Source organism: Adiantum capillus-veneris, chromosome 16, assembly GCF_014529385.1.
Source record: "Adiantum capillus-veneris isolate H3 chromosome 16, ASM1452938v2, whole genome shotgun sequence".
NCBI classification, from domain to species: domain Eukaryota; kingdom Viridiplantae; phylum Streptophyta; class Polypodiopsida; order Polypodiales; family Pteridaceae; genus Adiantum; species Adiantum capillus-veneris.
The window spans coordinates 75,958,019-75,982,999 of NC_140946.1; the positions used below are offsets into that span (position 1 = coordinate 75,958,019).

Consider the following 24,981-nt stretch of genomic DNA (forward strand, 5'->3'; position numbering starts at 1 on the left):
GCTTCATGCTTACACGATCGGTCAGACAGGGTTGTCCTCTTGCCCCCTTTCTCTTTTTGTTCTATGCGGAGGCGATGAGCAGATTTTTGGTGTCACAGCAGGTTGGTCTGAGGGGCTTAGCACTCCCTATACGGGGAGATGAGCTTCTGGACGCTGAGTTTGCCGACGACTCAGCCTTGTACTTAGAGGGCCAGGAGGCCAATCTACACAGATGTGAACAGGCTTTGGAGACCTTCTGCTGTGCATCGGGCGCACTGATCAACTGGAGAAAGACAGTGGCTTTCTCGGTTGGCAGTGCTCCTGTGCCAGATTGGATGCCAGGAGAGGGTTTCAAGTGGATTCCTCCAGGGACTGCAGTTTGGTACTTGGGTTGTCAGGTTGGTTTGGACTTGTCCCCCGAGCAGCAGATTGCTCCTCTTCTCCTGTCCATCGGGAGAAAGCTGTTACATTGGAGCTCCGCACGACTGTCGCTGGCTGGTAGAGTAGTAGTTGCCAACCAGGTGTTGTTGGCGACTATGTGGTACATCACTTCTTGCTGGATCTTCTCGAGTTCTTGTATCAGCCAGGTTGAGAGGCTGATCATGAACTTCCTTTGGTCAGGTCGCGACACTCAGATTGCCCGAGCCAAGGTGGCTTGGTCGGTCATCACACTTCCTTGTTCTCATGGAGGGCTTGGGATCATTGATCCAGCACAGCAGAGCAAAGCCCTTCTTGGGAAGATCCTCGTTAGAGGACTTCTTCCAGGCGAGGAGCCCTGGAAGGAGTTCTTGCTGCAGAGGCTTCGTGCCAGGGTGCCTCAGTCAGGAGGCCCTTGGCAACCTTCGACCAGATGGATCTTTACAGAGTTGCGCCGAGTTGGTTTGAGCAGGAGACTGGAGGACCGATTCGCTGTGAGTTTGCTTCGATCTTGGGAGCTCTTACGGCGTGGCCTAGAGCAGAGACAGCCGACGTGCACAAAGGAGCGTCTACGGCAGCCCCTCGTCTGGAACCCATGGTTAGCACTCAGAGAGGCCACTTGGTTGGGAGTCGGCCTCATGTTTCTTGGGGTCCCATGGCAGCAGGTCCAGCGCGCTCTCTAGGTGACTCGCTAGCATTCACAGGTTTGTCAGATGAGGTGCAGGCTGTCCAGCTACAGGGCATGAGAGGGGTTCAGAGCATGTGTCAGGACATCTCTGAGTCAGTTCCAGCTGAGTGGCTCACGCCTCTCGAGCCAGTAGCACCCCGGTGGATGGGAGCCTTCACACAACTGGAGGTTCTCATCTCAGTCAGGGCTTGTTCAGAGACGGTCCCAGCCCTGTTCTTTGAGCTTCAGGGTGGGGGACGTTTACAGCGAGTTGCAGTAGAGGCCCCGCAGGTAGCAGACTGTTGTTTCCAGAGGATCCAAGTTGTGGGCATCTGTGGGAGGACTTGCGTCATCGACCCTGACCCAGCAGCTCTTGAGACAGGACACTGGAGGCTATGGGCTTGGGAGTGCTGTCCACTGGCACGAGTACAGTGGGATCCTGGTGAGTGGCTATGGAGGGACCCCTTCTCTTCTGCAAACCGCCCACGAGTCCCCTTTTTTCAGTACACTGTTCGACTTGGACGTCATATACTTGCAGCACAGAGAGAGGCCCGCCCCGCTGCAGCACATCATTGGCAGGAGGAGGGCCTCACAGTCGAGTTCTTGACAGCTTTTTGGCAGAGGTTGTGGGACTCCAGACAGCCGAGGCGCGTCACTTTGTTCCAGTGGCTGGTTGCACACAGAGCCACAGCAGTAGGGAGCTGGCTTGTGCATAGTGGTCTCTCGGCCGCATGTGCAGCCACTGACCAGTTGGTGGAGGGTCAGCGTCATTGTCTTTGGGACTGCCCTTCGGCCCAGCAGGTGTGGCTACGAGTTCTTCGGCTGATGCCTGCCCTCTCCACGGCTCGACAGTACACTTGGGGGACAGCGGCTTGGTCCACCCTCACGGGCCCGGCACTTCAGTTTGAGCTATCTTCCACCAGCAGGATGATAGTGATGCAGGGGGGGCGACCTACACTCCAGCCTACTACAGAGCTTACTCCACAGGAGTGGTGCAGTGAGAGAGAGGAGTGTTGGGAGCTCATCAGTGGCCTGACACTTTGGTTCATCTGGTGGGCCCGCTATTTCCGCATCTTTGAGGCTCGCCCTGTGCCACCCACAAAGACTGTTCCTGACTTTTGGCTAGAGCTGATCCATACTCTCAGAGGACAGCTTGAGGGACTACAGGGAAGCTCCGACCGCATGCGAGAGCGCCGCGAGGCCTTCCTTCGACTCTGGCGCCCTAGGCCTTTCTACACCATAGTCCAGGGGATGCTCAGATGGCACTATTGTCCACCTGTGTGGCTCTTCCCTCCTCCCATCTCTTGATTTAGTCTCATTGTATATATGCTGTTTTTTCATTGGGAGAGTCTCCCCATCATGCTTGTTGTAGCCCTCTCTTGCAGAGGTGGTTGTAGCCCTATGGGCAGTTTTCATTAACTAATAGAAGGATCTTTTTCTCGAAAAAAAAAAAAAAAAAACTGACTGAAGGTTTTCTGTCATACCAAGCTTCATATGGAGTAATGGTCTTCAAGGCACGAGTAGAACACCTGTTCAAAACATGTGTTGCACAAGCAACTGCCTCCATCCATAGCTTATGAGGCAAACTCTTAGCCTTGAGCATACATCTAGCCGTCTCCATTAAAGACCTGTTCTTCCTTTCTGCAACACCATTCTGTTGTGGTGTATATGGCATAGTACATTGGTGTTTAATGCCTTTCTTTCCCAAAAAATCCTTAAATGCACCTGACATGTATTCACCTCCTCGATCGGTACGAAGAGTCTGTACTTTGCAACTTGTTTCATTTTCAACCATGGCGACATAATGTTGAAAAATTGCAAACACATCTGACTTTGCTTTGAGTGGATACACCCAACAAAACCTGGAAAAGTTATCAATGAAGGTCACAAAATAAAGGTTGTTTCCTATAGATGGCGTCCTCATAGGACCACATACATCACTGTGTACAAACTGCAACTTTCGTGTCCCTCTAACTGAACCATCCTGCGAAAATGCAAATCTGTGCATCTTTCCAAGAACGCAACCTTCACATATATGTTTTGGTGGCATCTCCAATAAAGACATATTATGCACCATATTACGACGTTGTAAAGTCATCAAACTGCCATAACCAACATGCCCAAATCTAGCATGCCACAACTCAGCATCCTGCATGGCCTGAGTCTTTGTTTCTGCAATACATACCTGAATCTGCTTTTCATAACGATCTAGCACAAATAGTCTATTTTCCAACGTACCTATAGTGATAAGAGAATAACCATTCTCTCGATCTCGTACAACACATCTGTCATCCTCAAAAATAACCCGAAGACCATTTTTTGCAAGAGAGGATACAGACAACAAATTCTTCTTGATCCCTGGAACATATAAGACATCTGGAAAGCATAAATCTGAACCATCTAAAATGGTAATCAAAATCTTACCAACGCCTTTGATTGGATAAGAAGCATTATTTGCACATGTCACCTTCTTTCCTGCTGGAGCTGCATCCAATGAACAAAACAAATCCTTCCTTGAAGTAATATGTCTGGATGCACCACTATCAAAGTACCAAATCATTTGTGTCTCGTCAACACTGTAAGCAGAAAAATCTCAATATACCAAGAAAGCATAAGAATCCTGCAGAAAGTTTGCAGACTCTTCTTTAGCTGTAGAAAAATCACCAGAAGCTGAAACAACCAAACTTGACTCTTTCTTCTTTTCTTTAGCAATTCGCTTTTTACACTCACTAATGTAGTGACCAGGTTTCTTGCAGTAGTGACATTTACCTTTCTTCTTGGACTTGTCGGAATCACCTTTAGACTTCTCTGAAGACTGTCCTGCACCAGACTTGGAGTGATGAGCACTCTCTTTATCCTTGTTTTTGTTCTGTACAACAAGAGCATGATCCATACCATCCACCTGTAAAGACTTGTTCTTACGTGATTGATCCTCCTACAATAGCAAAGCGACTAACTCTTCAAAACGAAGAGACTCAGAATTAGCTCACAAAGACAGAGTCAAAGAAGTCTCAAATAAGATGGTGGTAGTGAATTGAGCGTTTTGGAAACCAAGTCCTTCTCTCGAATCACTTCATCAATGCTAAGCAATTGCTCTTTAAGATCCCTGATTTTTGTAAGATGCTCGACGATATCGTCACCTTCGTCCATCTGTATTTTGTCAAGTTGTTTCTTCAAAAACTCTATTTTGGCAGCGTTTCTTCCTCCAAACATAGCTTGCAGAGTGTCCCAAGCATCCTTAGAAGTTCTGCAAGATCTGATATGTGGTGTGATTGTCCTCTTTATGGTTAAGGCAATCACAGCCATAGCTTGTGCCATCTTTAGTATCCCATTTCTTTTGCTCTGGAGTGACTTGTGAGGGTCCTGCACCAACAGCTGCACCACGACCAGGCGTGGCAGGTGCAATGCTACTTGGACGAGCTTCATCTCCAGATACATAATCCCACAATCCTTTACCAACCAAAACATTTTTGGCCATAAAAGACCAAAGAGAATAGTTGGTACCATCCAATTTGTCTTCGGATGTAAACGCACCAAAAATCTCTTTCTCCGTAGATTGAGCCATACTGTGGATGCACACAAGAGAGCAAAAGAACCTCCAAGAGATTCACAAATCTCCTTTCCAATGCAAGCAAAACTCTACACAAAATCTCAGCACAAAGCTAAGACAAGCTGCTTCCCAAAAGAACTGTTTACCTGAAGAAAATCTGTCAAAAAGCACACCCTCTTGATTTAAACACCTCCGAAAAGTAACTTCTGCTACGCTGCTCAAAACAAAATTCTGAGGACTCGAACGGCTTCAAAAGGGGGGTAAAACCCAAGGTCACCTACTCAGAATACTCCCGGAACGTCGAGAATGCTCCCACGAGCAAATTTTCCGAAAACTGTCTGAAAACTGCGATTGCGCGCGCGGACGCGAAAACGCAAGTAGAGGCTTTGGAAATCACCTTGCTCTGATACCAATTGTTGAAGATGATGAAACAGGAAACAGAAGGAAGATAGCAACTCAGAGTAGGAAGAAGATGGAGAAGGAGAAGACACAGAGCTTGTGTACGAGATCGCTGTAGTCTATCTCTCTGTATTAGAATAATAGAGTATATACAAACTCAGAGCTACAAAGCTTATATGAGACCCTAAGAGATAAGGTGTCCTTTCACACCAGATGTCCAGGAGGAAAAACCCAGTGGGAGAAAAGTGCCCCTCGTGAAGCGCGTATACACACTAACACTACTACATGTCTACAGAGGGATGTCACGTACGCACTTCACTTCAGCTACAGATCCTCACCGCATCGACCATCAGCACCCAGATCAGCCTAGCGTTTTTGGTTTCAACCCAAAGCAGCGAACGCTTTGCAGATTCAGCCCAAATTAGCTAGCGTTTAAGAATTCCAGCTTTGCTTGCATCGGTGGTTGCAGATTCTCGCCGTAGGACCACCACACTAGCAGATCCACAACAGAACATCTAGCGTTTCCAATTTCCAGCCATCATATCACCTTGCATTTGCAGTCTCCGACCTCATCGTCATCGTACCTCTGCATAGCCGCCCTAGTAGCAGATCCACGGCGGTAGAACCATCATTCCCGATCTCAGCCCTTTAGTCTCGTCGTGCACATCGTCCTCGTTGTCATCAGCATCATTGTCGTCGTCTTCGTCATCGACATAGCCATCATCAAGTACCACAGCATCTAGAAGCATTGTACTAGACCTTTGTGCAATCTAACGCAAATGCTCCTCTAGCAATAGAGGGGGGGGCCCTTGGAGGGGGGTTTGGGACCCCATTTGGTGTCGTCTCTCTCTCTCTCTCTCTCTCTCTCTCTCTCTCTCTCTCTCTCTCTCTCTCTCTCTCTCTCTCTCTCTCTCAATTTGCATTCCATTCTCCTGCTTTGGTCATTGCACTTTCTCTCACTAACGCACGGAAGGCTCTCCCTTCCGCTAATTAAAAGGAACTTTGAGTATCACTGAGCACTTGAGCCATACACCATCATTCACTTCCACTGCACATTACAGGACTGCATGCAAAGTATTGGACAGGCAAGATCATGGATATCGAAACATCTGCTGGTGATGCAAAAACCTACCGAATAGTCAAACTCCTGTGACTGGATCTCCAAAGAGTCCAAAGGCTGATGAATTGGCCTATCTTGGGGCACCTCAGGCTGGTCCTGAGTTGCCTCTGACTGTTGTTCCTTGTGCTCTATCTGTCTGTCTAGCTGCTCTAAAGCCTCCTCTCGAGCCTGATTTGGTAACCTCTCCTCAGGAGGTCTACATGGGGGCTGCTCTCCCTCAGCGACTTGTCTGTCTCTGTCTCTGTGTTTGCTCATCACTATGTTGTTGTTGAGCACTCCGTTGCTGCCGACTCTGACCCCTTTTGATCTCTATCATGCTGTCGTGCATGGTCCTACTGCAGTGCAGAACTCCGTTGGGTCTGTTGTGGATGTGAGGGCCGTCCCCTCCTGCGACCTATCTGTCTTTGCTATTGAGATTTGCCCTTTGAGGAAATATCTCAGCAGATGCCCCATCTCATGGCATCTAAGGCACTGGTTTCATCTACTTATAACCACAATCCTCTGCAAGTATAGCACCCCTTTCCACTCAAAGGTGATAGTGTCTGGAAACTCTGAGGAGAGGGTGGTAACCACCTTAATAGATGGCACAAATGTTTGGATCTGTACTAAGCACATAAATGGTATGCTAAACATGGAACCCATCTACCTCAACATATCTGGCAACCACAACTGTGTAGGTAGCTCAACACAAGCAATTTTTATAACCTATTTCGGAATCTGGTATCCTTCCTCAATAGCAGCTAATGTAAAATCCCCAAATAGCAAGACGAAGATAAGAGGCAAGAAACCAAATGAGAGAACATCACCCCCAGCTTGTGACGACAAGATGTCTACAAATGAATCAGCACACTGCAGGACAAGATGAGGGAAGAGCAATGTACTACACGATATGCTCAAGGGGGCGATGGAGTTTCGGTGGCCAGATGACATTGCATACACCACTAGGCACTTACAATACGCCTAGATAATAGATGATCCATTAACGGGCCTAAACTGTAAGGATAGGGTCAAGATTAGAATTACTCATGGTTGTACATTAAGCATGCTACCTACACTTTAAAAATTGAGCACTTGTTTCCATGAGCAGTCCCTGCCAAATTGCATTATAGAACCATCAGGCCTTCTCTTCTTATTAATTTAGCATTTGGGCACTAACGTAAAGCATTCACAACCATAAAAGAACGCAAAAAAAAAGTGCACGATAGGTATATACACATCTATACAAGATAAATCCTATTCTCTTCTGATTGATTAACAGTTTGGGCACCTAAGCAGAACACACACAACTATAAAAGCGAGCAAAAACAAAGTGCAAGATAGGTGTATACGCTGTTCACATACAGACAGAGATGAATCCTAGCATGGCCATAATTCACTTTAACGGGAAAAGCAAGCTTGTGGTACTCATCCGCAGGATAATCTAACCATCAACTCCGTGACTAAATCCAACGCATTTTCAAAAACATCAGAAGTACCCAATGGGGGGGTTTAGGAGGGAAGATCAACATTTCCACCCACATAGATGCACATGCAGTCTCAACTCACAGACACACATCAAGATACATTAACACAAATTTCTCAGAAACAAGTTTCTGTCATGGCTCTAGAGATGCTTGGCAGACTGAGGCCTTATAAATCCTAATACTTCAGCATGGCATAGTGCAATGACTGAAAGATATTACACAACACAAGGGTAGACTATAGACGTATAATCCATCCCTGATGATAGAAAGAATGAACAGAATATCAAATTGTCACGATACAGACGAAAACTTCAAGATGCAAAATCTTCATGTCCATTGATACAAATAATTTGTATGCCTAGATGGACCCAGGAGAGTCCTTGATCCATTATAAACTAAACTTATGCATGCATCTGATGGGAGCATCAGCCAGTATGCGATTGCCTGTGACTCATACAAGCAGACTACCACAAAGTTGCTGTTAATCAACAAAATCAATCATACCAAACATTTATGTACCTGACAACAGCCTGATATGCCAGCAACACTAAGAAGAGTGAAAGTTCTACTTCGATAATCTTCCGATAAAGAACCCCTTGACTGCAACTTCGGAGGTACACCAGGGGCAGTTGGCATGACGAGAATTCCATCTGTCTGCAAATTGATGGCAACAAGCTAACGCATAGTGAGACAGACTCCTAAGAAACATTTTCACTTCAGCAACTTGAAAGATACTAATATGCATTGCTATAATTCATGAAAGCAAGCAATAGCCTCTACATTCATTTAATACACAATCACTAATACAACATATATACCTTCGAATCATAAGAGAGGTAAAAAAACTCACAACACCACAAAACCGAAGGCAGGCAAGAAAACAGTTAAAGAACAAAAACTAAAGCACCTTACTTGCTTCTAAATAAAAAAATTAAACAAGAACAAACCATTATTTACTTTAAAATGCAAAAAGGCTTAGGTAAACTTGACTAAAACTTTGAAGCAATTACTCACCTTTGAACAATCACAGCAAGGATAAGACGGTACAAAGACTTAATTCAGACTCCACACAACAACACAACCAAAAGACAATGAACAATTTCTTAAATCCTAATGTAAGCTAGAGACTAAAATAAGAAACCAGAACACACAGACCTATCAGAGGCAAACATAACAAACTAGTACAATGTTGAAAACTTGACAACATAACTTCACTGCTTGTCCAAACAGCAAGAATAAGATTAGCACCATTATCATGCATAGCTTGGACAACAGCTATGACATCCCTACTAACGTCATCACTAAATCGTGCAATCTGTATATGAGCAATTAAGAGCATTGACCAGCTCATCACCGAGCCATAGGGAGGACATGTACATATTTTTTCTCAATTGAGCATGGAGGTGGTCTTCATACACGATCTATACTCGGGTAAGGAGGTCAGAGGGGGCAGGGTGGAGCGAGGTCTCTATAGGCTCCATGCTCTTTCTTTAATTACCGGTACTCGTACCGGTGATCTTTGGCATTATCAGTTTGTCCATTTGAATGTCGATGCTCTTCGTCGTGCTTTTCGTGATCATATGATAGAAGGCTTACCAGATGTTGGAAGTAAGCAAGGAAAATGCACTTCCTGCATTCCTGGGAAGCAGCATAGAGAGGCTATTCAAAAGCACTCTCCACGCTGACCTACTGCAGTTATGAAGTTGATACACACTGACTATTGTGGACCTTTGTACTTATTCCTTGAACAAAGCTCTTAACTCTATGCTGCAGGTGGATGATTACAGCCACTTTACTTGGGTATACTTTCTCAAGCCCTATTGATCTTTTTTCAAGAATTGGCGCACACTCGTGGAGAAGGAAAGTGTTAACTACTCAATCGGACAAGGGTGGAGAGTTTGAGCGGACCATGGCATTGAGAGGGAGCTTGCAAATAATGGATCACCCTTAAAGAATGAAGTTCTACAGCCGAAGAATAGGATTGTGGTGGACATGGCATAGACAATGCTCGAGCATAGAGGCTTGCCGAAGTCCTTATGGGTGGAGGCAGTTGCGAAAACAGTTCATACTCTCAACCAATCTCCTAACCACTTCGCTTCCAGGAAAGACTCCGTTTAACACATACTTTGGTACAAACCAAATCCCTGTTATTTTTGGGTTTTTGGGAGCGATGCCTACGTCCATGTACCAAAGAAGCAAGGGGGGGAGTTTGATATACCTAGATGAATCCAAGATAAGACAAGATTCACCCTTAAAGGACAGTGCAAGGCATAGACCCATGGTAGTCACCCACAAGACAAAATAACCAGCTCTATCATGCATAGTATTGACTAAATACCACGACATCCCCACTGACTGCTATTGAGCGAAAAACTAGGTACTAACATATGCTCCCAAACACAACACACACCACACGCACACACATGAGCACAAGGTTCAGCGTACTGAGTTTCTGTCATGCCTCCGGAGATCAAGGGCTAGCACTGCAAGAAGCATTAATTGAAAAAATTAGCACAAAATTGAGGTAGTTGATAGGGCATACTCACCACAAGAGATAGAAAGAATTAGCACAATCTCAATTGGCCATAACTCGGAGGAAAACTTTGCAATGTAAAGTCTGCATGGCCGCTAACAACCAAAAATATACCTAGATGAATCCACGATAAGCCTAAATTCGCCCTTAAAGGAAAGGCAAGGTATAGACCCATGGTAGTCACCCACAAGACAATATAACCATCAGCTCCATCATGCATAGTACTGACTAAATACCACCACATTTCCACTAACGTCGTCAATGCTCCCAAATACTACACACACCACACGCACACGCACATGAGCATACATCAACACATAGTTCAATGTACTTAGTTTCTGTCGTGACTCCAAAGATCAAGGACAGACTCAAGCAAGGTGGTTCCAAACATACTGTACGTGGCAGATCCGTACGTTCTGTACGTTGTTCCATATAGAAAATATTTTTATGTATGTAAAAATACGTACTCTTGTAAAAAAAACCTCAATTTATCGTACAGTTATGCCACGTCAGCTTTGTCACCACAATTTACAGAAATCCATACGTTCTGCCACGTCAGCACCCAGTGCGATTTGCGACATCTGTAGAGCCAGCACCCAGTCAGGTTTTACTGTCCTTGTGTCCCTAGGGCCACGTCGGATGGGACCCTATAAGTTGGAACACTTAAAAATCCTATGTTCCCAAGGTAGCATGCCATGTCATCAATTTGTGACAACAAATAACACAAGGGAGTTGGTTCCATGGCCACCAAAGCGGAAGGTTATTGGTGGCAAGTGGGTCTACATGACGAAGTACAAATCAAATAGGACCTTAGATAAGCACAAGGCACGGCTCAAGGGTTTTTCTCAAAGACAAGATGTTGATTATGACAAGACCTTTGCATCGACTACGTGGATGGCAACTATTCATACCATTTTTGCTCTAGCAGTTCATCAGCGATGGCCCGTGTTTCAAATGGATGTAAAGTCTGTATTTTTCAACAACAACTTGGAGGAGGAGGTGTATGTGGAGCAACCTCCAGGATTCTCGATTCCAAGATCGAGCAACAAAGTTTACAGTTTGTGGAAGGCTCTTTTTATGGTCTGAAGCAAGCTCCTCGAGCGTGGTACCTGAAGATTGATTCTTTCTGCCTACAACATTCCTTTTATCGTTCTTTTGCAGAACCAAATTTTTATCTCTTCGGAGAGGGAGGATTGGTGAAACTTGCTATCCTCTATGTTGATGATCTTGTGATTACAAGTAGCAATGATCCACATATTAGCAGTACTATGGAGACCTTGGCACAGGAGTTTGAGATGACAAATCTTGGCTTACTTCATTACTTTCTTGGACTAGAAATATGGCAGACAAAGGGAGGCATCTTTCTCTCTCAACAACACTATGTCCAAGAGTTGTTGCAAGCATTTGGCATGACCAAGTGCAAACCTATCTCTTCTCCATGAATCCCAACCAAAAGTTGTCTTAGTATGACCCCTCAAATGTAGCTAATACTAGGAAGTATCGGAAGCTAGTCGGTTCTCTTATTTGGTTGTTGAACACCCCTTTTGACATCAATTTCCCCGTGGGACTTCTCAGTTCATTTATCCAGAGACCCGCCCAGTCACACATGGAGCAGATAAGTTGTTGATGGTACAGACTTCGAGATTATTCTTCAAGGATGGAGTGATTCACATTGGAATGGAGATCCAAATGGACGACGTTCGACTATACGTTACACCTTTTCATTTGGTACAAGTGCAATTACATGGAGCAACAAGAAGCACCCTCCAATTTCCTTCTCATCCACAAAGGCCGAGTATTGAGCTATTTGCAGTTCTACATGTGAGTCATTGTGGTTTCGGATGTTGCTCTTGGAGATTGGTTTTCCGCAACAGACGACCACGATTTAATCGGACAGCCAGAGCAATATAGCCATTGCAAGGAACCTGGTTTTTCATGCCTAGACCAAGCATATAGAGATACAGTATCATTTTGATCGTGAGAAGACCCTGGATACTATCCGACTTAAGCCAGCTCCCTTGGATTGGTTGCCCATCCAAGAGCTAAGAGGGGGTGTTAGAGTTCACCTTTTGTCCGATGGTGGCTCCAATATCTCCTAAGAGGAGTTAAGGGAGTATGGCTTGTTTTGAGCATGTGCCCAGCCGGGTCTACTAGTGCTTTTTCTCTCTACCTCTCGCTAGCGTTTTCAAATGGCAAGAGCATTCGTTCTCTCTATCCTTTTTCCCCTCTACAGCGTTTTCTCTCTCTACACCTGCCATCTCATTCCCTCTCTAGTCTCCTTCTATAGGCACAAAAGTGTAGGTGTGTGTTGCCCCTTTCCGTGCAATGGGAGTGGAGTTCTATCATGATAGATCCATGATCTGGTGGCTGTCCGTGTTCCAGAGGTTTGCTCGTGGTTGCGAACTTGATAATTCACCTTTTCCACTACACCTTCGACAACTTTGGCCAGCCACCAGAAGCAATTTAAAAATCATATGTTATCTTTAGCAGTACTCAAAAGCACATCAAACAGTCAAAGGCTACACATAATAATCATCTTTTTAATCTCAATGTTGAATATGCCACATCAGCAAACTACCACGTTAGCATCAGTACTTGCCACATCATCACGACCCATAGAGTCATCATGTCGTTCGAGACATCAATATAAAAAATCAAAAATATAAGTATAGTGTCTAGTTTTTTAAGTCCAATATCATGTATATGATATGTATGCATGTCAGCTAGGGCACTTTGAAGTGTACATTTTGCAGATTGAAACATTTGCCCAAAAAAATTATCGAGCATTTTAGCATGCGTTTTAGTGAGGGCCCCTAGCCAAGCATGAAATGCGTCGTGATTCGATCCTTCAAAACATGTTTCACGGGAGGCATTGTGTCACAAACCGCTGATGTGTCAAGCCACTGTAGACCTAATGGGTTAGGGCTCCACGAGCCTAGCCCTAGCCAACCTACAGATCCCAGCCGAGGGGCCTAAACTTTAGCAGCAAAAGAAGAAGAAGAAGTCTTTACCAACTTACAGATCCTCATCCAATGGCCCAAGTATTAAAATGGGTTAGGATTTTTAATCCTAACCCCCAGCAAAAAATCTCAACCCCCAGCAAACTTGGACCCCATCCGACACGGCCTAGGCCCTAAAGATAAGCACACACGCATACATACACACAAAGGCCTTGTGTAGAAACTGATGTCGTGGCAACTGTACGGAGGACCCAGATATTGTGTTGGGTGATGACGTGGCACACTATACGGATGTCCACGATATGCGCTTCTGGCTGCTGACATGGCAATCGTACAGATTACCGGATTTTGCGCTGGCAGCCTTATGCGCTATCTTTTGGACCAGATGCTTTTGGGTTTGATGCTTTTCATGTAAACTACTTTTCATGGCCAAGGAGCCTTTAAATATAATATAAGGGCTCACTCTCTGGCATCCTATTGTGTGGAAGGTGCAAAGGAGTTCCAAATCATCTTTTTGTGATTTTTTTGAGCTACACGTATGTACCATAGTGCTAAGAACACTTTTGAGTATTGAATTGCACTAAAAAGACAAGAAACATGACTTATAATAGTAAAAGACGCCAATAAAACATCAATGGTGTGATGGCGAATACAAGTGGTCCAAAATGGAAGGTGATAAAGAGGTAAAAAAGGCTAAAGTTTAACTAGGGAGGGGGTGAGCCCACATTGGAACATCAAACCCGCTTCCCCCATGAGAGTAACTAGAGAGAGGCTTGCCACTTGATAGAGAGTGGATAGAGGCTTGAGAGAGAGAGGCTTGCTGATTGATAGAGAGTAGCACCAAGCCAGCAGACGAGAAGGGGCTTTGAGGTGCCGGAAACAGGCCATTCCCTGTTTCTATGACTTTAATAGCATCATTCAAACCCACACTACTATGGCCAAATCTGGTTGATAGTTACCTCTACACATGGAATATTCCTGGATTACGCAATTGCACTCTTATTATGAAAAAAGATTATAGTCAGTTTTATACCTTACCACTGCCTACAACAGACTTCCACATGCCAGACAAGCTTTGAAACAAGGAGTGCACAAAATTACTAGCACAGGCCTGACCATCTGACAATAGACTTAAGACTAACCATCAACTCTCACAAAAAAAAAAAGAGATTCAGTCGATTGGTTTTGGCTGTTACCAGTAAAAGTTCATTCATGGCTGCACGTGCTTCCTCTCTGACTATGTGAACGTCTTCTACGAAATCTGAATTTGTTTCTAATGCTGCCTTCACTCGCTCTGAAATCCCAGGCCCAAAGGTGGGCTTGACACTTCGAATCCAATCTTCATGATTAGTTTTGAACTCGTACCTGTAGTTCGCATTTAAACTTGAATACCCCAAAATGACGAATTTTTTAGTACAGTAAACTTTGATGTAGCATACCGTTGCAGAACCTCCAATGCTCTATTTATAATTGTGAGACAAGATATGCTTGTATCAAGTTTTCCATTCACTTGCTTGCTCTCAAACTTCACAAGGGTTGGCACTTTTGAGGAAAGATAGTCTCCCAATTTGATTCGGCTTATAACTTGCCCTATATCACAAACCAATGCAGATGACCACCAAAAATCACATATGCACAAAGCAAGCATAAGATTCTTAACTATGTTCTCTACATACTTCCATAAGTTTTCTCAATAGAGTTCAAAATCACAGTTAGTTGTCTATTCTGCAAGTCTGATAAGCTGAAGCAGTCATCAGCAATGAGGAGACGCCTTGGTTGCTTTTGTTCTACATAAGACTGCTGTAAGAGAACATGACCCACCTTCCTCAATACATCAGGATCTCTAGCAAACCAGCCTGCAAAATCAAAGCAGTCGGAACAATCGTCTTATCACAATATCCAAAATGCTAAGGATTGCATGTCTGCAAATCCCATCATCAAAACAAGCAGGCAGCCTGTGTGTTGTTTGCCTGTGTTGACTGTTTTCATACCATCGAGTCCCCCAGAGAGAGTGATCATCAAAATAGAGCTACGTTTCAGATTTCAAAAACTTGGAACTCTAACCCACTATAGCAACCCCAAGGGTAGTAAGTACCACACACCTACTGTATCAATGCTTTGAGCCATGGGGACTACGCCAATGCATGATATTGCCCCATGAGAAGGACGAAAACCTAAAATACCACAAAAAGCTGCTGGTACCCTCACACTGCACCTTGTATCTGTACCTGTCATTCACAGAAAAGAAAATTTGAAGATCCATAAACAAATTATTCTACGTGATCCAAAAACGTTAACATCAAAAATTAGAAAACACCGACCTTGATACCTACAAACTTCACATCTAGCAAAACTTCTCTAAAAAGTAATAGCACACAATCAAATCTAGGTATCTGTGTCTCAACTCATGTAGGGAATTAGGGTGTCCATAACTCCCCAAGGGTGCACGTTTACGAGAGCAGCGAGTGCTAGACACAGAAGAATCATATATTCCAAGTGATCTGGTTGTTTCATGATGCCGCTGCACTGGGAATGAGCTGTTTTGAGACAGCCTCGTGCCTCCCTCAAAATAGTGGTAGCTTGAGGAAAACACGCACTCACCTGATGTACTACTTCGTCTTGAAGGGGAAAAATATGCAACAAAAAAGATGCCAGAAATAGCCCCAGTTGTACCGAGTCCTATCGTCCAAAGTACATGTTATAGGTCCTTGGCACTATGTGTACCACACCAATACAACCACTCTGTTAGAACCTTTCAAAGTGTGTGAATGCCTTCAAGTGCCACGTCAAGGGCATCTTCAATTGTACCCATTTATAGATTAAGGGGTGACCCTTGAGAGTCTTTTGGAACGTACTATCAGGAGCATAGACTTTTGAAAAATAAGTAGATTGGGTCTCTTTTGAGGACGATAAATACAAAATCATCCATGTACCAATCAATTGGTCTAGCTATAGAGTAGAGATAGGAATTAAGCTCATTGTTTGCACACATGTAGATGGCACCATCATCAAGAGGAATGCCTTTCTTATTTTGCAACATTTCCAATCTGGTCCTTGAAAAAAACAAACTACATTACAAAAGTCCTATGATCAAGAACAATGTTCACACCTTGACCTCTATGTGAGGCCAAGAGATGAAAAGACAAGCACATGGTTACACACTCTTCTCATGCAAGCTACATAGTGCCCTTACTATCTGTTTGTTGCAAAGCAAGAAATAATTTTCATCAACGGCCACTCAAAGGCCATGTTAGCTGATCTTGCTCACCAATAGAAAGTGTAAGTATAAACCTGCAAAAATACAGCACCTGACCTCCTTTCCCCTTTGGAATGATCCCAAAATGAAACTAGATTAACATTTTCTCATAGATCGCCCAAAGAACTACATGACCAAAAGGTGTCACATGAGCTTCCTTGTCAGAGGGAGGTGTTATTGTCAAAGTACACAGCAGATGAAGGGTGCATGGCTGAGAGAGAGAGAGAGAGAGAGAGAGAGAGATTGATTTATCATCTGCGGAGGTCAGATATGACCTATGGGACCAAAACAAAACAGTACAGCAATTTCTTTTGAGTGAGAGCATGGAATGCATATCAGTTAAGGTCTGAGGGACCATCAATAGGGAAAAACCAAAAGAAACATAGAAAAACCTAAGGGGGGTCAGGTGATGTGGAAGCCAATATGGGAGTCCGAAACTCTTGGATAACCGCTTTACCACCTCGATAGATTGCCCATTTACCTTGTTTACGTGCTTCATGCATCTTCTTGAGCTCGCTTGCTTTATTCTTGAGTTGATTTGTGGTTAGTTCCTCAACGATCCAGAGCTTTTTTCCCTTGAGAAGTCGAGATTGTTGAAGCAGCTTCATCCGCTCGTCTTTGTGCTTGAAAGTGAGGACGCAATGCTCAGGTGGCACATGCCTATGTATGTCGTTGATCCAAGAGACTGCTTTGGGCTTGATGTGGATAGGTCGAAGAATGTCATTGAGCTTGGTGATTGTTTCCTCAAAGGTGTCCTCGTCGGTGCACCACGGTGGGTGAAGCCCCCCAATTCTGACCTTGAGGCCAAGAGATTCTTGTAGCCGGCATTCTTGTAAAACCGCATATATCTTGGTATCAATCTTCTTGTGTCTTACTTCACGGGATTCCTTCTGAGCCGCCATGACAGTTTTGGTGATGGAGGCTTCGACATTGTGAGCCTTTGCAAGCAGAACTTGGCTTTCTTCCTGCGCGTCTTCAAGTTTGAGTAAACGTTGTTTGAGTCGCTCATTTTCCCTGATGAGTTCTTCGATATGAGCTTCAAGGGCTATGATCCTTGCTTCTTGGCGGGCAATGGGGTCCTTCCTTGGCGCCGCTACTACAGCAAGAAAACTCTTGCGCGAGACGGGGGTGCTAAAGGAAGCCAACGATGCTGCAAATATGACTTGCAAAGGCTGCTCCTATTGGACCAAATCAATGCTTGAGTTGAATGTTGCTGCTCGAAACTCTCGCTACAGAGTGGTGAGATCGAGGGCTTGTGGTAGGCCCTATTAATTCGTACTAATTTGCAACAACTCTCGCTCTCTATAAGCGGGGGACATGGTTTGCACGCTGTGGAACAGGCTAGAGCTAGGGCAAAACGGGCACACATAGAGAGAGAGAGAGAGAGAGAGAGAGAGAGAGAGAGAGATTTTATTATCGTCCTCGGAGGTCAAATATGACCTATGGGACCAGTCACCAAAGTTACATGTGATGTACTATGTGTGTGGCTGATGAATGATTCTAGATGCTCCAAAATTGTGGTGATGAGAGTCGCAATGTAGAGCCCACACTATGGCTGGGAGTGGAAAGTGTGTAGGTCTAAGTCATGGCTGAAAATGTGAGGGAAGCAAGTTGGGATGTGACCAAAAGCTAAGCACTCTAGTAGTGTGTGGTACTTAGACTCTCGAACTTGCAAAGAGCATAATGTGCACACTCTTCTCCATTGCCCCAACGCCCTGTCTCGCATAGAAGGGAGTGGGGGCTAAGAGAATGGCTGCGATAGTGCGTTATCGCTAACAACGGGATAGGCTCAATGTAAAGGTGAGTATCGTTTCCTCTTTCAACAAAGAACATGGTTTTGTAGTTGGGGGCAATGTGGGTGGTGTAATGTATGAAGCGTGAACCCCCGGATTTCTCCCAAGCAGTAATACATTAACGTTGTAGAAAAGATTCATTCACTTGGGAGTCTATCGAGGCATCATGTAGCAAGTGTAATGCATCCCATCTTCCAAACCACTTCTTTATATCTTGCATCCATCCCATGCTCAAGATCTTGCTTTTATGCGTCTTTTGAACTTTTTTGCTTGCTTCCCATGCAATTGTATGAAGTCCGCATCTTTATCATGTACTCCACAACCCTTTCCATGCCCATAACCTCAATTTTAAGAGATCCCGACTTCAAGAAGTAGGAGCACATATGGTGTTTGTATCTTAACATTAGGTTTGTGTTTGAGCCACTTAAGTGGTTTGAGCCATAATAGTGGCTTGGCACCTCATTCTATAAAATTGGCCCTAAGCTTGTCTATTTTTTAAGAAACCATGATTGTAAGATACCATTGAGATCCTATGATATAGAGGAAAATTATAGTATACCATTTATCCCAAAAAATTATAAAATTACAAATTTTAATTTTCTAAAAATAGTAAAAAGCTACAAAACCGGCTTTTAAATTTAACAGCACACATATTTGAGGCCTAAAACAAGTTGGTAGTTTATTTTCTAAAAATAGTGTAAGCATAGATTCTCATTGTATACATATCCATGTATTTTTCAAAACGTTTCAATGTGCTTTTAAGGTTTTTAAGGGGTTTACATGGAATATCAAAACTTTTGAGTGATTTTTGTTCGATTGTACCTAAAAGATGGCTCTTAAAAAATAATAATTTTACATGAAAATATTTATTTCTATTTTTTTTCAACTCCCTACATGCCTTCAAAACAAATCCCTGAAAGGATTTGATGAGGTTTTTGGTCCATGAGAACAAGAATTTACAAAAAAGTTACTTATAGCCACAAAAGTGGCTCATGCTCACACAACCCTAGTGTTAATGTCACCAGGAGGTGTATTTTTCCTGTTGCCTTCTCTAAATATGTACTACACTTTTTTTTTTTAACTTGTTTTTCCCAAAACCCTTAAAAAGGTGCAAGTGGACATTGCATGGCCAGTGTGAAATGGCTACACCCAAACAGGTTTCTAACATCGGGAGTCTAGGTCGATCAGTCTGGGACTGGTCGGGCTAGTTAGCACTAAATTCTGATGAGTATGGAAGCCTGTGTGCGCCAAATGAAGTCTGGGCCACTCGGAAAGTCACTTACAACTTTATAAGTGAGTGGGAACTAGGGAATTAACTCAAAGGGGCAAACTGGACACTTGGCAGTAGGAGAGCCATCTGCAAGACACCTCACCAAGAGTGGGTGCCCATTTTGAGAGGCTGATTTTTGCTCATTCATTGACCTACAATGTGTGTGAGAGAAGTGGTGCAAGTTGACAGCTTTAATGGAAAGCTTGCCTTCGCTCTCTCATGTAGGGCGATGATTTGCTCTCGTGCATCTCTCCCCCCCCTTCGACACATATGGAAATGACCCACTAGTTAGGCTACTCAGATGAATATGTACAGTTCTGAGGGAAAACCAGAGGGGCTCCGTGAGAACCTTGGGATGTGTGTACAAAGTTTTGGGCACCCGACAGCAGAAAAACAAGAAATTACAACATGCTGAAATTCTATGACACAACACAAGAAAGCTCCTAAATTGCGAGGGAATCCGTCCTAGTTTTGGGCCGCATTGTTGCCAATCACCTCTTACAGGTTTGTGCCATTGTCAGAACAGATTGAGAAGTGTTGTTGCAAATTGCCCAAGAAGATCAGGGACTACTGCACAAAGACTATTGTCATGGATATGTTCTAGTTGATTGAGAATGCAAGAGTGGCCAACAATCTGTCGAAAGGAGATTCCGATGGATTTAATAGCCACAAGAAAGGATCCCGGGACAAACAATTTTCAGCCAAGGGCAATGTTGCAGCGAAGCCTTCTGTGCCTCCCACCAAGAACCCCTCCACTGAAGAAGCTGATACATCAAAGAAGCAGCCTAAATCTTCTTCGGGACGAGGACAATGAAAAAAAGGCATTTTCTGGCAAAACTTTTGAAGAACAGAAAGCTCTTAGAGAGGCCAAGAAATGCTAATTTGTGAACAGGAAGGACGTTTTGCAAATGAATGCCAAAAGAAGAAGTCACAAGATAAGGATGACAAGTCAGACCATGAAGGGAAGAAGCCAAAGTCGATAGCAGAACTTGTCCCAAATTTGGTTGGAGACTAGTCAAAGATAGATGCCACGGAACTGTGTAGAGCTTCGGGCAAAGTTAGAGACCAGACAATGCTGGTTTTCTTTGATCCAGGAGCCCTTGCAAATTTTATATCACCAGCATTGGCATCAAAGTTGGGCAATCGTGCAGAGGAGATGGTATGACAGGCGAAGCACGTTTGGCATGCCCAGGTCATTCAGAGCCTATTACTCCCATTTTGGGGAAGCTTCGACTGCACATTCAAAGTTATGTGGATGCGGAAGAATTTCATATTATGCCACTTGAGGGTTGTGATGTGTTACTGGGTATCCCATGGTGTTACAGGTTGCATGCTATGGTGGATACTTACAACAATAATATTACCCTTGTACATAGAGAAAAGACTCATGTCCTTGATGTAAAGCTTAATGGCGAGTCTGTTCCTTTTGTTTCTACTTTTGCTATTTCATCTGCAATAAAGAATCTTTGCAAAAGAAGTACCTCAAGTTGTATCTAATTTGTCTACCTTGAATAAAGATAGGTCAACTTTTTTGAGTGGCTTCAGTGATTGTTTTTCGGGCTCTTTGCCAAGAGAGTTACCTCGTGAGAGACCTGAGGATCATACCATAGATCTTGTGCCAAGTTCTAGTCCACCGAATAGACCACCATGAAACCGGCCCTTAGGGCGGTAGGCGCTGGCTTTCACCCGAAATTCTTTACTTTAGACACACACACAGAGCACTTTGCAAAGGAGACCTGTAACGGGAATTAGCACTTAATCACACACACGACTCGGAAGCTAGAATGCTCCGAGTAGACACCGACAACCTCTAGGCCCCAAAATTGGCGCCCCTTTCGGTATTTCTTTATTCTTTATCAAAGGGAATAAAACCCGTGATCTCCCACAAGCTGCCCCGCACAATCTAGGCTAAGAAACACCTGTTCTGACCCGATTTCGGAAGCATAACTGTACTAGGACGCTTCACAGTCAGTATCCCCACACAATAGGTGACTTTCCCGACGCATACGGACACTTTGCAAAACCTGGCGAGAATCTGCAGCACGCTGAATTCTCTGTTTTCTGCCCCGAAAATGCGTCAGTCACCTGTACAACGGTCCCCTTGCGTCCCCGAACCTCCTGGGGGTATTAGGGTCCGTTTAGGGCCGAAACCCTAAACCTGCAAAAATACACAGCAGGCTGTAATTCCCTGTTTTGGGCTCCGTTTCGCGTGCCGGTCGCATCAGTAGCAAGACCTCGAGCTCCCGCACCTGTAGGGCTACTTGCCCCTTGAATCGGACGAGATTTCTGGCGTGAAACCTCTCCGAATTCACCTATACCTACGGGGGATTAGCCGCTAGCTAATCCAATACCTGTGCAAGAGGCTCTTGCCTCAGCAATCGCGCATGAACCCACATAACTGTACATTGGTCAAATGAAAAGCCCACTAGTGGGGCATAACATACTGCTCGTAGGGGAGAGAGAGGGTAGTGCGTAGCGTGCAGGGCATCACTCCTGGCACCGCACTGTACATAAGAGGGAAAGGAAGCACTCCATAGCTCTTAACCTATGACAGTTTCCAAAAAGAGCCTCTCCCAGCTTAAAATTCAGCGCCCTTTCTTCCTTGCATTGGAAAGTGCACAGAAATGTGCCACTTGCGCATTTACAAGCATTTTCCCGTTTCGGGTTCGCCGCTTAAAAATATCCTGACCGGTTGCCCAGTTGACTTCGCGGCAGAGTTGTAAAATGTTCCCCTAGTCATACCGGAGGTAATGACGCGAACACATTTCACGGCCCAAAATAGCAGTTCCCTAAATTTTAGGAGATGCTTCCGTTGGGCTCCCACTGGTCTTCTGACTATCTATCCTCATTGGGACCGCATCCAAAAGTGCAATGTGGCCCAACTATCGGATACTTTTTGTTGGTGATCCCACCTTGACTTTATGCCTTTATTGAGTTCACTTCCTAGTATCCACCAACTTGCTCAGTGCGACGGGGGAACCTATATGATCTTGCTTTGAGCCTAGACATCCTCTTACCATACGAATTCCAGTGCCGACCACTTCCCGTATGCGGGTGAATCTACCGTTCACACTGGCCATACAATATCCGACCATTTGCTACTTCAACAAGAGGGTCTCAAACAAAATAAAATAAAACCATTGGAAAGAAACCAACAACCAAGGTTAGCAATTGCCACATCTTTGTGACATGGTTAATAACTGCCACGTCCTCGTGACATACCCCCCTCTTGAAATCGCAAACGTCCTCGATTGCATACCATAAATACACGCCACTGATGATCTTGTGCTATTAACACTCTTTTATCATCACATGTATCCGCAAGAAAGGTCGTAACATACATAGATACAAATGACTTAATGAGACCCTCATACTTTTGCCATTTTCAACTATGGCACTGAATTCATATGTACATTTGATGTACTAGCTCTATCATTACCCCTCCTTTGCACACGTTGGGTTGGGGCATAAGTAGGCTGTAACCCAAAGGCTTCAAGGTAAAGCTGCAATACATTTGGTGACTCTGATACTTCATGCTCTTCCATCCACTTTGCATCCATAGGCGGATAGTTCTTCTACTTCACCAAATAGCGTCTTGCAACTTGTCCTTTAACTTTTCTGTCCTTATGTGCCAAAACTTGCTCAGGTACCAGGATCTCATCAACTTCCTCAACTTCTGGCTGATCCTCATCTGGCATATCTTCTAGCACATCACCCACGAAGGGTCTTAGAAGACTCACGTGAAACGCATTACCACGCATCAGGCAATTTCAGCCTGTAAGCCACATTGTTGATCTTCTCAAGCACTTGAAAAGGCCCATAGTAACGCATGTTGAGCTTAGGAAACAACCGTTCCTTGCCCTTCATCTTCTTTAACCTTGCCTTTTCGAACCTTAACAGAACCCAATCACCAGGTCATAACAGCAATTCACGACGGTGACAACCAGCAGCCTTTTTCTGCTTTGCCTGAGTCTTCTCCAAGGCAACTTTAATCTTCTTATACATCTCATCCATGTTCTCAACATATCGATCTGCCTCAAAGATCTTGTTCTTTGTATGCAGACCGGGAGGAACCTTTTTGCCGCCTTCAACAATCTCAAAAGGTGCTTTGCCAGTAGACGAATGCACCGTATTATTGTACGCATACTCAAGCATAGGCAAATAATGTCCCCACTTGCCCTTATTATCTGATACATAGCATTTCAACATATCTAAGACAGTAGAATTAGCCTCTTCTGAGTGTCCATCAGTTTGTGGATGAAACGAAGACGAGAACTTGAGCGTAGTGCCCATGTTCTCAAACAATCCTCTCCAGAACAAACTGGTCATGCGAGGATCACGATCACTGATAATCGATTGTGGCATACCATGGTACTTAAACACATTGTACATGTGAACAAGCGTGCCATCTGATCAGATTTTATCTTCTTCCTGACAGGGATAAAATGGGCCTGCTTGCTGAACCTGCAGATAATGGTCCATATACCATCATTCCCTGTTGGCGTCCTTGGAAGATCAAAGATAAAGTCCATAGCAATGCTTTCCAATGGCTTATCCGGAATCGACAGTGGTTGTAACAACCCTGGTGCCTTTTGCCTGTCAAACTTGACCTTTTGGCAAACGATGCATGCTCGCACAAAGGCATCCACATCTCTCCTCAAGGTAGGCCAATAGAAGAATGTCTCTACCGCTTTAACTGTTGCATCAATGCCACGATGCCCTGCATACGGTGGGACATGACTCTCTTCCATGACCTTATGTCGCTGTGGCCTAGTGACACAAAGTCTGCCATGCATCATCATAAAACCATCTCTGAGGAGGTAGTGCTCGTGATGTTGCCCCTCTTGTAACTGTTCAAAGATCCTTGCAAAATCTCCATCAGCAGTATACTATTCCTTCATGTCATCTAACTCATGATGATAAGGAATTGACACAGCTGAAATTTGTGGCTTTCTTGATAACGCATCAGCCACAACATTCTTCTTGCCTTCCACATGCATAATCTGGAAGTGGAACATGGAAAGAATGTTTGCCCATCGCATATGCTTTTCGGATAACTCTGATTGTGTCAAGAAGTATCGCAAGGTCTGATGATCTGTTTGGACAACAAAATCAGCACCTAAGAGGTAGTGCTTCCAACTAGAAAGCGCATGAATCACGGCCAAGAGCTCTTTCTCATAGACTTGCATAGTCCTCTCCGGCCCTTGCAAAATTTGGCTTTCATAAGCTACTACCCGTCCATCTTGCATTAGCACTACTCCGATGCTACTGCCACACGCGTCACACTGGACCACAAATGACTTCCTGAGATCTGGCAAAACAATAACTGGATCTGAAGTCAACTTTTCCTTTAAGAGACTAAAAGCTGAAATCTCTTTTTGGGTCCATCTGAAAGTGACCTCTTTCTTTTGCAATGCGTGAAGAGGCGATGCTATCTCTACAAAATTTCTGATAAACCTTCTATAGTAGGAACACAATCCCAAGAAGCTTCTGACATCGTGCACAGTCTTCAAGTCTGGCCATGTCTTGATAGCTTCGACCTTTGCGGGATCCATTCTAACACCATCCTTTGAG

At 44.3% G+C, this 24,981-nt stretch overlaps 1 protein-coding gene across 4 annotated transcripts in view; it reads right to left on the minus strand.

Annotated features, from left to right (window-relative positions):
- Positions 1-24,981, minus strand: part of LOC147439297 (translocon at the outer membrane of chloroplasts 64-like) — a 108,344-nt gene that overhangs the window by 62,463 nt on the left and 20,900 nt on the right. For all 4 annotated transcript variants that reach the window (XM_086485168.1, XM_086485169.1, XM_086485170.1 and 1 more), the window contains exons 4-8: positions 15,191-15,316; positions 14,765-14,944; positions 14,528-14,678; positions 14,285-14,453; positions 8,115-8,249 (exon numbers count right to left, since the gene is read on the minus strand). In XM_086485168.1, the coding sequence (XP_086341294.1) occupies positions 8,115-8,249; positions 14,285-14,453; positions 14,528-14,678; positions 14,765-14,944; positions 15,191-15,316 (761 nt within the window). The remainder of the gene's footprint in view (positions 1-8,114; positions 8,250-14,284; positions 14,454-14,527; positions 14,679-14,764; positions 14,945-15,190; positions 15,317-24,981) is intronic.